At 34.8% G+C, this 13,913-nt stretch overlaps 1 protein-coding gene across 1 annotated transcript in view; it reads right to left on the bottom strand.

Annotated features, from left to right (window-relative positions):
* LOC135221361 (putative neural-cadherin 2) overlaps window positions 1–13,913 on the bottom strand; it is a 559,152-nt gene that overhangs the window by 32,505 nt on the left and 512,734 nt on the right. Inside the window, exons 4-10 of the mRNA XM_064259162.1 lie at window positions 11,162–11,337; window positions 8,669–8,815; window positions 7,735–7,911; window positions 6,073–6,472; window positions 4,339–4,541; window positions 3,073–3,236; window positions 1,427–1,595 (exon numbers count right to left, since the gene is read on the bottom strand). Coding sequence (XP_064115232.1) covers window positions 1,427–1,595; window positions 3,073–3,236; window positions 4,339–4,541; window positions 6,073–6,472; window positions 7,735–7,911; window positions 8,669–8,815; window positions 11,162–11,337 — 1,436 coding nt within the window. The remainder of the gene's footprint in view (window positions 1–1,426; window positions 1,596–3,072; window positions 3,237–4,338; window positions 4,542–6,072; window positions 6,473–7,734; window positions 7,912–8,668; window positions 8,816–11,161; window positions 11,338–13,913) is intronic.

The following is a 13,913-nucleotide window of genomic DNA, read 5'->3' as shown; positions in this document are numbered from 1 at the left end:
AACCGAAATTACAAAGTTTCTGTAGTCCAAAACATGTAAAAACTGAATATATTAATTTTGTTGCTTATGTTTATCTACAACTTTTTTCATTATGAAAGCATCAAGTTTAAATAAACCAAGACTTAAATTTAGAAGATTTCTATTATTTGACTTGATGAAACAAGATTCAAGGATATTCCTTTTAACTGTGTCATTACATGGAATTAAGGCTCTCGCTTGACTCCAGTTAATAGGATGGTCTAAAGCTCTTATTTGTACGAATACTGCATTCGATATTTGCCCAGTTCTCACAGAATACTGATTCTGTTTGAGACGTTGTGAAAGAGATTTACCGGTTTGTCCGTAATAGATTTTATCACACTTTTTGCAAGGAATTTCATGTATGCAGCCTGGAAGATCTTAAAGGAGAATTTTTGATTATTAAACTCTTGACATTAATATTACTGAAAACAACATTTATGTTTAAAAGCTTTAAAATTCTAGGAATACCTAAAACCCTTTCATATATATATATATATATATATATATATATATATATATATATATATATATATATATATATGTTTGTGTATCGACTTGGTGTGATAGCCTTTATTTACAAAAAAAAAATAAAACTGATATAACTAACATATATATTAGTTATATCTGAAGCACATTCACAGAAAGTTAATGAGAGAAATAGTTAAAAAGGCTGTAGTCGTTCAACAAACAAATGTACATACACAAGAAAGGCTTAAAACAAACATACCATTTCCCTTCATCAAGATTATTCTCTGTAATCCTGCAATTGCAGAGTCTTGGCGAAATACAGGAGAGACGAAAAATAAGAATAACGGACAAGAATGGCTTGAAATGACCTTTCCAAAAACACGACACGTAAAACATAATCAGGCCCGACGACCGGAAAAAATGAAGTGGAAAACCGTCACTGCAAAGATTTTCGAGTAAAGAAAAATCATCCTCGAAAAATGAAGGCTAAGTCCTCAAATGCTCTTAATGATAAAAACGCAGCAATGCAGATATTGGTACGAGCAGTCTCTTCTGAGAAAAAAGAAAGAAAAATAGAAAAAAAGAGAGACTTTACTGTTTTATGTTCCGAAATCCCATTTGGGAGTATCACAAGCTGAGCTATTTACCCAAATGAGTCTTTTACAGGCACTGGGAGAGAGAGAGAGAGAGAGAGAGAGAGAGAGAGAGAGAGAGAGAGAGAGAGAGAGGAGAGTCCCATTTCACTCAAAATAATGCTAGGCAAAGACCCCAATCTTTGGTACAAAGAGAGAGAGAGAGAGAGAGAGAGAGATGGGGGGAGGGGGGGGGGGGGGTCCCACTTCATTCAAAATAATACTTAGGCGGAACCCCAAACTTTGGCACTCGTAGAGAGAGAGAGAGAGAGAGAGAGAGAGAGCAGAGGAGATTAATCGCTTACCACTGGGGCCCACCCAGATGTGAGTTTCCTGGGAGTGGTGGGCGTCAGGATGATGGGCGTAGAATGGGCGAGGGCTTCTTGGGTCAGCTGGCGAACAATTACCGTGACTTTTGCCGGGACCAAACGCTGACCCCAGAATTCGTCAGACACAGCGAACTGCAGTTCGTACCTTGGACCACGGGAAATGAGACCACACGGGAATGTTTAGTAGTATAGACAAAGTTATCGCGTTGGGGTCAGTATGACAATAAAATTTTAAACTAAGTTTGGAGCCAATAAGATTAGTAAAGCAATGACAATAAAATTTGAAAAGTCAGTTTGGTACCAATATGATAAGTAAAGCAATGACAATAAAATTTGAAAGGAAGTTTGGTACCAATATGATACGTAAAGCAATGACAATAAAATCTGAAAAGTCAGTTTGCTGCCAATATGATATGCAAAGCAATGACAATAAAATTTGAAAATCAGTCTTTGATAATATCTCGAAAAATATTAAGATTGCACCACATTTGCTTCGTTGGATAATTAGTGATTACCTTCTCTGAATAATTTTATTTTTTTCTCTTTATCTAATACAAGTTATTGTGTTGGGGTTGAATATGACAATAAAATTTGAAAGTTAGCCTTTGATAATATTTGGAAAAGTATTAAGATTTCACCAAATAAACTCGCTTCATTAGACAATTAGTGATTACCTTCTCTGACTAATTAATTTTTTCTCGTAACTAATACAAGTTATTGTTTTGGGGTCAACATGACAATAAAATTTGAAAGTAAGTCTTTGATAATTTCTCGAAAAGTATTAAGATTTCCCCAAATAAACTTGCTTCGTTAGACATTTAGTGATTACCTTTTCTGAATAATTAATTTTTTTCTCGTATCTAATACAAGTCATTGTGTTGGGGTCAATATAACAATAATATGTGAAAGTCAGTCTTTGATGATATCTTGAAAAGTATTAAGATTTCACCAAACTTGCTTCTTAGACATTTAGTGATTACCTTCTCTGAATAATTTATTTTTTCTTGTATCTTGACATGGATATGAAATCAGACTAGAAGGTTAGGTTGTATAATTAAAGTTATTGTGTTGGCGTCAGCAGGATAATTACAAAATTGACAGTAATATTTGAAAGTTTGTTGTTTTATAATATTATGATTGTGATGGTGTGATTAGTTAAGCAAAGCAACGATAGATGCTTTTCCAAGTAACATTTGGAACCTGTTTTTGATAATACTTGGAAAATTAAGACTTTTAGTAAAGAAACTTGCTGATTTTGTTTTATTTGATTTATCGCAGGGAAATGGTTGAATAAAAATTCAAGAGGTATTACTATCGACCTTTGTTACAATAATATTTATATAATTTATAGTACTTGAGAGAATAAATAATGAATAAAGAGGTATTACCGCCGACCTTTGTTTCAATAATATCTCAATTATTTATACTTGAGATAAGAAATAATGAATTAAAAGGTATTACCGTCGATCTTTGTTTCAATAATATCTAAATAATTTATAGTTTAGATAAGAAATAATGAAGTTCTTTAGTCTCTGGACAGATAGGCAAAGTATACTTGAAATATAAACTAGATCTAAACATCTCCTTGATGTACAAAAAATGAATTTAGAAAGTATATTTACCTTCCCTCTCGGACTTGACTCGAGGCGAAGATGGTTCCATCTTCGGTGTTGAGGGAGAAGAGGGGGTGGGCCTGACCTAGCCAGTGGAAGCTTTTGTCCTTGACGTCCCAATCGTCTGGGTCATCCACGTAAACACGACCCAGCGGAGACTCCGAATTTCCGCTCTGGGGACAGGTCAATATTGGGGGATGAAGTGAAGGAGAAAAGTATAACCATTCAATGTTTTATTTTTCATGTCGAATTCAGGACTGAACGAAGATGTGGTTTGTTTTACTAATCTAGTTTTCTCTTATCCTTTTTCTTGTGGAATTTCGTCTCTGAATTTCTGGTACCCCCCGACATGATTTCTTAAAATAAACCTCTCAAATCACATCACATGAAAATAGTTTTTACTGTGACATGTATGTAATTTTAGTATGTACTTTAGGGATTCAAAGCTAGAAATCTGTCCAAAAAATAAATTTAAAATGATGCTATCTAAAATTTATATTTCCTTCATCAGTATTTTAGGTAATTTTGGGAAAAATATGAAAGGCATACTGAACAATTTATGAAAAACCAAAAAGTTGATTTATGTCTAAAATAAATTTCATTGCATCTGTTTTAAAAAATCACTTAAATTTAAATTTTGCCTTACTAAATAGACATTTTCTTCGCAAAAGTTACAGAAATAAATAAATTAACAACAAATAAATAAATAAATAAATAAATAAATAAATAAATAAATAAATAAATTAAGTTATCGATGAAGCATCAGTGTTCAGGACAATTCATACAAATAAAAATTTTAATGTATGGGTGAAGTTAATTTCACTTCACAATATTTTAAAAAATTACTTAAATTTCACTTTCTAAATGGTAGACTTTCTTCACGAAAATTACAGGTAATTTGATAAAAAAAATAGTTAATAATGAACCTCGAGTGTCCAGAAGAATTCAGGCAAACCAAAAATTTAATCTATGTCTAAAATCAATTTCATTACACAAATAAAAAAAAAAAACATTTAAATTGAAATTAGAATTTCTCAAAGGTAGGCATTCTTCACCAAAATTACAGGTATCTTGACAATAAAAAAGTTAAAAATGAACCATCAGAGTCCAGAACAATTCAGGCAAACCAAAAATGTAATCTGTGTCTAAATTCAATTTCATTAACAAATAAAAAAAACATTTAAATTGAGATTAGAATTTCGGAAAACAAGTTAATACTGAACCATCAGCATCCAGAACAATTCAGAAAAACCAATGACTTAACCTTCAACTTACCTGGGCTTTCCACAGGTAAACAGTTTTGGATGCGGGCTTCATCTGGTTGTCATTGACGTCATCCACAATTATCCTGATGTTCTGGGTGACGGATAATCCTCCAGCATCCGTGAGGAGGATTCCTACTGACAGTTCTCGATGCTGTTCACGATCGAGTGGCTCCTTCGTCCACACTTCGGCTCCTCCTCGGCCGCTGTCCAAATCTGCAATTGGGGGAGAAAATTTTTCTAAATTGTAATTCAATTTTGGGTAGAGCCAAGTCCGTAAATTTAATCACAGTGTTGCTCTCAAGTAAATGGATTCCCAAATTATTATTCATAAAACTGGCATAATGTTGAGTAAAATTGAATGGATTACATGTAACTCTGCAAATTTTACCAGTATGAAGGGATTGTCCTACTAAAATAATTTTCACCAATCTTCAGTCCAATCTTCAGTGCCCCACTCGTATCATTATCTATTTCCTATTGGTCATAATTCAGTATCTGCACAGAGCATTTTCTTAAATGCAGCTTGCTTTTCCCAATAACAATTTTATAGGTGTGTAACCATACTTGACGCTAACAAGCTAAACACAACTTTAGCTTCTAAGAAACTGGTTTCTAGTCCAGGTGTCAACAAGGTTGTAGCAAAGTGTATCAGCTTGAGCTTAAAGGTCGCATATTTATAATATTGACCTTTCATGATGAGTTAACAGGTACTAAACCTTTTTTTTTTTACAGTTTTCAGTTATATGTAAACAAGGTGTGATCCGAGCTTTTTCCTGAACGCTTAAGATGTAAACATTATATTCCTAACTTTTTAACGTAATAAAAACGTGCTACAATCTACGGTTAAATAGTGTGTTGTTTCACCAACTAAAATTAAAATAAATACAATATATTTGTTTAGAAATAATTTTCCTGTGCTGTTTAACATGCACATTACTTATTTTGACATTATCATTCTAATAAATAAAACATAGATATCCTATCCTAAAACTTCTGTATCTTTAACTCAACACCACAAAACCTTTTTCAGACCTGTATAGGTTCTTCTACAGACCTTTCTGTAACATCCCAACAAGACTAAGAACAACAGTAACAAAATAGCTTGTAGGCTTACTCCCCGAGTAAGCGAAAAAGTGTTGATGGAATTCTGAGGATATTTACACATGGTTTTATAATTGAAAATGTCAATAGTATTGTTTATTCCTGTTTAATTGGAATGTTGAATGTAATATTGGCATGAGTTTAAACAGTCTTAACTTTTTGGGACGATGATCACTTTACCAAAATGTAATATTCTAAAGTTACCTGTGAACATTTTTTTTTATTTAGTTTTCTTATTAGGGTTTTACCACTGTTACCATATTCCTGTTTGTACGAGAGAGAGAGAGAGAGAGAGAGAGAGAGAGAGAGAGAGAGAGAGAGAGAGAGAGAGAGAAGTTAAGTGTACTTAATTTTACCAAACCACTGAGTTGATTAACAGCTCTCCTAGGACTGGCCCGAACGATTAGATGGTTTTTACGTGGCTAGGAACCAACTGGGTTTCGTAGCAACGGGACCTACAGCTTTTTGTGGGATCCGAACCACATTATATCGAGAAATGAATTTCTATCACCAGAAATAAATTCCTCTGATTCCGCGTTTGGCCGACTGTAGAATAGAAGTAAGGACCACCAGAGAGAGAGAGAGAGGAGAGAGAGAGAGAGAGAGAGAGAGAGAGAGAGAGAGAGAGAGAGAGACTACTCACAGGAAATGAACCTGACGTCAACCCGAGACGTGACATCTGGCAGATTAGACGACGCGAGAGACAGGTTGAAGGGCGGGCCGTGACCCAGCGCCCAGACGTCCTGGTCCGTAGCCGTGAGCACCCCGAGGAGGGCGGGGGGCGTGTTCTCCAGCACGTGGAAGACCGTCGGGTGCAGCAGACGTGGGGGGCAGTCGTTCACGTCCGTGACGGAGATGGTCAGAGTCGCCGTGGAAGTCAGAGGCGGATGGCCGCTGTCGACGGCTATGATTTTGGCCGTCCCGATCGTGCCATCTTTAGCCTCCCTGTCCAGGGACCTCCAGAGAGACACAGCGCCCGTCTGGTCGACTGCGAGGGCGCCCCATCCACCCACGACGTGGTACCGGACGGCTTGTTTGCCTCCCTGCGGGAGAAGGTGGAAGGAATTGATGGAGGGAGGGAGGAATAAAAGAGGTCAATAAATTGGACAAGGCAATTAAAAAACAGGCATTGTTGAAAAGCTGCTTTACAGGAAAATGGACAGAAATAGAAATGAGATAATTATATGTTTATCTATTGTTGCATAACTGTTTTTTCGACTTCGGGAGTAAGTGGAGGAACGTCAATAAACTGGACAAAAGAATAAAAAAAACGGGCATTCCTGAAAAGCTGATTTATAGGAAATGTGATTGAAACTAGACAGTAGATAATTATCTGTTTATTTATTGTTGCAGGGCAGAAAATTGACAGGTGCAATTATTTATTCAGTGATTGTTTACGAACCTCATTTTTAGGACAAAGGTCTTGAAAACAGAAGGGGAATTATGATCTATTTACTTATTATTTGAAAGCACAATTTTCCATAAAGGGTTTGGAAGCAGAGGGAGATAATGAGCTATTTACTTATTATTTAAAAGCACGATTTTCCATAAAGATATTGAAAACAGACTGGAGATAACGACCTATTTATTATCTAAAAGCACAATTTTCCACCAAGGGATTCGAACTAGACAGGAGATAATGATCTATTGATTCATTGTATGAAGATTTCATTATTGGACAAGGGATGAAACGCAGACAGGAGATAATAATAATATATCAATTTAGTATCTAAGAGCTCACTTTTGCACAAAGGGACTCAAATAGACAGAAGACAATAATATCTTTTTGATTACTAAGTAACAGCTCATTTATCAACAACAGAAGCAAAAATAATAGAATTTACTATAAACAACAAAAAGATTAAAATCATATCCAACTGCAAAAACAACAATAACAACAACATCAACAACAACAACAACAACAACAAAAACAATAATAATAATAATAATAATAATAATAATAATAATAATAATAATAATAATAAACTTATCACAAGAACCTAATTGTTCTTCTTATAAATAATGGGGATGTATCAAAACAACACATCTCACACACACAAACACACATACTCACAACACATCACACACACAAACAAACAAGAAACACACAAAACATAACATACAAAAACAGAAACACACAAAAAACAAACACACAATACATCACACACGCAAACACACAAAAACACTTAAACACAAACACAAACAAATACACACAACACGTCAGGCACAAAAACACAAACCACAAACACAACGGTATACCTACAGATTCAGAACAAATGAAACAAATAATATACTCTTCACTCACCATGTCAGGATCGTGGGCGGTTAAGGTGGCTAATAGCGTCCCCGGTTTCGTGTCTTCCCTGACAGTGACGTGGGCGTGATGGCGGCTGAATTTCGGGGGGTTATCGTTGAGGTCATGGAGGTGAACTTTGACCCAGGCTGAGTCTAGGTGACGAGAGTCGAGCCATCCTCCACGACCCTTCGAGAAAAAGGCAATAATTCTTTGAGTTATTTCTATTTTTATTTCGTATTTTGTATCTACAATATATATATCTATATATATATATATAATATATATATATATATATATATATATATATATAATATATATATATATATATAGGTATAGACAAAATCCACGAATGGGAAGTGAAACAATGGACATCGTCGCGAGGCCTTTCCATTTATCGTCCCTTTTAAAGGACAAGAAGTCGAAAGGTCTTGCAGTAGACCCCATTGCTTCACTTTCCTTCGTGCAACTTTCCCTTTATTCATGTATTCATCACGTTCCATATTTTCGTGATTTAGTTATATATATATATATATATATATATATATATATATATATATATATATATATATATAGATATATATATATATATCTATATAGATTTATATATATATATATATATATATATATATATATATATATATATATATTATATATATATATATATATATATATATATATATATATATATATATATATATATATATATATATATATATATATATATATATATACTAAAATTATGTGTTTACATGATACAATAATACATAAAGTGAATTCACTTTAACATCCATTTTTGAGAATGTATCCTGTTAAATAAAAGAAAAATCAATCTAGATATATAAAAGAAACAAAGAACCAACTTCACATATCATTTTAACATATGACATTTCTACGCAAAAAGAAAAAAAAATTGACAATTCTTTCCACCGCATCCGACCCCTACCTTATCTGTGACCTGAATCATGAATTTGAATCCCTTCCGCTGCATCTCGTCTTCGTAATCGAGGTTTCTGAGGGCGTAGAGATACCCCGAGGTCCCAAATGACCTCACGCCGAAGTGGGTCCATCCCCAGCCGCTCTCCTCCACCACCTGGAAGGAATGGATGATTATATCAAATGCCTCTGGGTTAATTTATTAGAAGAAGAAGAAGAAGAAGAAGAAGAAGAAGAAGAACTCTGCTCCAAAAGAGTGTCACTCGTAGGAAAATATAATTTTTCCTCCAGTCACTTTCAAAAGTGCAGTTTCTTCAAATATGTTTTTTTATCAGTCACTTTAAAAATTACAGTTTCTTCAAATACTTTTTCATCAGTCACTTTTAAAAATGCAGTTTCTTTAACAGTCACTTTTAAAAAAATGCAGTTTCTTCATCAGTCACTTAAAAAATGCATATCTTCATCAGTCACTTTAAAAAATGCAGTTTCTTCATCAGTCACTTTAAAAATGCATTTCTTCATCAGTCACTTTAAAAAATGCATTTCTTCCGCATAGTTTATTTAGTTAATTAAAATCGTTTTCGGCAGACTATATAAATCTCGCATGACACAATGAGAAAAGATGTTTTATGAAAAAAAAAAAAATACTCTGAAATAGTGTGTTACTCCCAGACAGACAACACAAAATTTATTTACTACCAAACGAAACGTAAAGTTTATTTAGTCATTTCGAAACTCCTTTCAGTCTAGTACTGAAATCTTACATAACACAATAGGACACAATTTTGTATTTATATTGATAAAAAACATACATTTTCTCGAAAAAAAAAAACATTTACTTTGGAAAAGCGACTTGGTCTTAAGATTCTTCAGCCATTTAAAACAGTGTGAGTCGACAGTCAGAATTCTTGCACGGAGCTGAATTTGATAAAGAATTCAGACCAAAGGCGAAGCACTGGGACCTATAAGGTCATTCAGCGCTAAAACGTATATTACCAGCAAATTGTCGGAAAGGTGTAACTGGAAGAAAACCTCAAAACAGCCGCACTATGAACCATGTTAGGAGAGGGTGGAAAGTAAGATGGAAGAAAGAGAATATGAAAGGAGGTACAGTTAAAGGAACGAAAAGGGTTGCAGCTATGGCTGATTGTACGCTGTGAAGAATCTTAAGTAATGCCTACAGTGCACAGCGTGAGGTGCACTGAGGGCACTTAACCCCCCAACGGGGCAGGATTTTTGTATGTCACGCTGAGAAAATGCTTTTGTATTTATTTTATGAGAAAACAGAGATTACACTTACTTTAAAAGAGTGAGTTACTCGAAAAAATAAAGACAATTTCCTGAGTCATTTGAGAACCATGTTGACTCGAGATTAGACAGACATCTTGCTTGACACAGTGATAGGCGATTTTCAAATTTAACTTTGCTTAAGTTAAACGAGAAAAGTTACGATACGTCTCGAGTGAAATGTTTGAAAAATTACATATTTGAAAAAAAATATATATGCATCAAGGGAAAGACATATTCTCTCTCTCTCTCTCTCTCTCTCTCTCTCTCTCTCTCTCTCTCTGTGTGTGTGTGTGTGTGTGTGTGTGTGTGTGTGTGTGTGTATAACACATACAAGAAATGTCATATGAAAATTTGAATAACGAAATATTTTACGAAAAAAAATGTATCCAAAGTAAGAATCATTTACGCTCTCTCTCTCTCTCTCTCTCTCTCTCTCTCTCTCTCTCTCTCTCTCTCTCTCTCTCTGTTATAAGACCTATGAGAAATGTCATATGAAAATTTGAATATCGCAATATTTTAAGAAAAAAAGTATTCAAAGTAGCAATCATTTACTCTGTCATGGCAATTTGAATAACAAAATATTTTACAAAAAAAATTGTATTCAAAGTAGGAACCATTTACTCTCTCTCTCTCTCTCTCTCTCTCTCTCTCTCTCTCTCTCTCTCTCTCTCTCTCTCTCTCTCTCTGCTATAAAACGTGCGAGAAATGTCATACGAAAATTTGAATAACGTAATATTTTACGAATAAGAATTTATTCAAAGTGGGAATCATTTCCTCTCTCTCTCTCTCTCTCTCTCTCTCTCTCTCTCTCTCTCTCTCTCTCTCTCTCTCTCTCTCTCTCTAATGTAAAATTCACGAGAAATGTCATACGAAAATTGAATAACGAAATATTTTATGAAAAAAAATTTAATCAAAGTAGGAATCATTTACTCTCTCTCTCTCTCTCTCTCTCTCTCTCTCTCTCTCTCTCTCTCTCTGCTCGAAAACGTACGAGAAATGTCATAAGAAAATTTGAAAAACGAAATATCTTATGAAAAAAATTTATTCAAAGTAGGAATCATCTCTCTCTCTCTCTCTCTCTCTCTCTCTCTCTCTCTCTCTCTCTCTGCTCGAAGACGTGTGAGAAATGTCATAAGAAAATTTGAAAAACGAAATATTTTACGAAAAAAATTTATTCAAGAGTAGAAATTATTTACTCTCTCTCTCTCCTTACCCTGTAAGAGAAATAGTTCGACATATCCCTGTCGCTGACGGAGATCTCCAGGAGGGTCTCATTGCTGTGGGGTCCCTCCCCCCACGTCTCATCCACGTCCACTTCCCACATCTTTTTAGCCAGTCTCGGCGAGTTGTCGTTGACGTCGACCAGCCTGACAATCACGGTGCCTGATCCTGATTGAGATGGGAAGAACAAAAGACGATCAGTGTCTCGTTTTTCTTTTTTTTTCTTTTTTCACTTGCAGTCGACGTGTAAAAGCGTCTTGCGTCATTTCTAAGAATATGGTGGACATTAAATACTTATAGGATTAATTGTAGTATTTTTATCCTTCATGTTATTAATGGTGGACAGTAAATAGTTATACGATTAATTGTGGTATTTTTATCCTTCAGGCTAATGGTGAACAGTAAATACTTATAAGATTAATTGTGGCATTTTTATCCTTCAGGCTAATGTGGGACAGTAAATACTTATAGGATTAATAGTGATATTTCCATCCTTCAGGCTAATGGTAGACTATACTCGGTTTTTTTCCATCTGTCCAACCGCCAGTGGTGTTTGCGTATGGTAACACTGCGTACTGGGCTTTAGATAGTTACATTCAGCTTACATTCAGTCAATTATAATAATACCCTATTTCGAATATTAACGGTGTAATTCGCATACATTAAATTATAAAAACTTTTCAGTTGCAAATGTACAACCAGATATCCTTTTATTTACCTAAAACTTACACATAGCGTAACTATCCTAAGCCCGGACGCAGTGTTACCTTACACAAACACCACAGGCCGGTGGACAGATGGAAAAAAACAGAGTATAGTAAATACTTATAGGATTAACAGTGATATTTCCATCCTTCAGGCTAATGGTGGACAGTAAATAGTTATAAGATTAATTGTCATTTTTATCCTTCAAGCTAATGGTAGACAGTAAAAAGCCATAGGATTAATTGTGGTATTTTTACCCTTTAGGTTAATGGTGGACAGTAAATACTTATATGATTCATTGTGGTATTTTAATCCTTCAGGTTAATAGTGGACAGTAAATAGTTACAGAACTAAATGTGATATCTGTATCCTATTTAAGTAGATTGGGAGACATAGTTGGTTACTAACAGGCTTAATTAAAGTATCATTAGCTTGTTATATATTTTCATTAATCTGGAAGACATAATATTTTAATAGCAGCCGTTTAACTTTCATTTATATTTTTCTATTAATTTGTTACATTTTCAGTTTTTTTCTAATAAGTGATCTCCTCTTTCTTTATTTGACATTACCTCCTGTTACAGCTTTCGAATAAACACCATAATAATAATAATAATAATAATAATAATAATAATAATAATAATAATAATAATAATAATAATAATAATAATAATAATCACATCAAAATGTTCACATATGCAAGTTAAAAACCACCCAGTCGAATAGGACGACTGTGATAGCCCAAATAATAATAATAATAATAATAATAATAATAATAATAATAATAATAATAATAATAATAAAAGAAAAACTAGACGCTGAAGTAGCTCCAGGACTCATGCAGAAGAGTGTGATCCTAGAAACGGCACACATAGTAAGAAAAGTGATGGACTCCTAAGGAGGCAGGATGCAACCCGGAACCCCACACTATAAATACCACCCGTCGAATTGGAGGACTGTGATAGAGCACAAAAAAAAAAAAAAATAAAAAAAATAATAATAATAATAATAATAATAATAATAATAATAGAAAAATGCGCCCTAGTCAACATACAAAAAGGCAAAGTAACGAGAACTGATAAAGCTACCAGATGGGAGCAACATCAAACACATAGATGAGACAGGATACAAATACCTGGGAATAATGGAAGGAGGGGATATAAAACACCAAGAGATGAAGGACACGATCAGGAAAGAACACATGCAGAGACTCAAGGCGATACTCAAGTCAAAACTAAACGCCGGAAACATGATAAAAGCCATAAACACATGGGCAGTGCCAGTAATCAGATACAGCGCAGGAATAGTAGAAAGGACGAAGGCCGAACTCCGCAGCATAGATAAAAAAACGAGGAAACATATGACAATACACAAAGCACTTAAGTATAGAGGACTGCGTCAACATCGAGAACAGAGCACTGGGGCAATATCTGAAAACCAGTGAAGATGAATGACTAAAGAGTGCCTGGGAAGAAGGACTAATAAAAGTGGACGAAGACCTAGAAATATACAGAGACAGGAGAATGACAAACAGAACAGAGGACTGGCACAACAAACCAATGCACGGACAATACATGAGACAGACTAAAGAACTAGCCAGCGATGACACATGGCAATGGCTACAGAGGGGAGAGCTAAAGAAAGAAACTGAAGGAGATAACAGCGGCACAAGATCAGGCCCTAAGAACCAGATATGTTCAAAGAACGAGAGACGGAAATAACATCTCTCCCATATGTAGGAAGTGCAATACGAAAAATGAAACCATAAACCACATAGCAAGCGAATGTCCGGCACTTGCACAGAACCAGTACAAAAAGAGGCATGATTCAGTGGCAAAAGCCCTCCACTGGAGCCTGTGCAAGAAACATCAGCTGCCTTGCAGTAATAAGTGGTACGAGCACCAACCTGAGGGAGTGTTAGAAAACGATCAGGCAAAGATCCTCTGGGACTATGGTATCAGAACAAATAGACTAGACGGGACGTTGATTGACAAAGTCAAGAAGAAAGTATCACTCATTGGTGTCGCAATACCATGGGA

This window comes from Macrobrachium nipponense, chromosome 2 (assembly GCF_015104395.2).
Source record: "Macrobrachium nipponense isolate FS-2020 chromosome 2, ASM1510439v2, whole genome shotgun sequence".
In the NCBI taxonomy this organism is placed as follows: domain Eukaryota; kingdom Metazoa; phylum Arthropoda; class Malacostraca; order Decapoda; family Palaemonidae; genus Macrobrachium; species Macrobrachium nipponense.
This window is presented reverse-complemented; position numbering and strand designations above follow the sequence as displayed.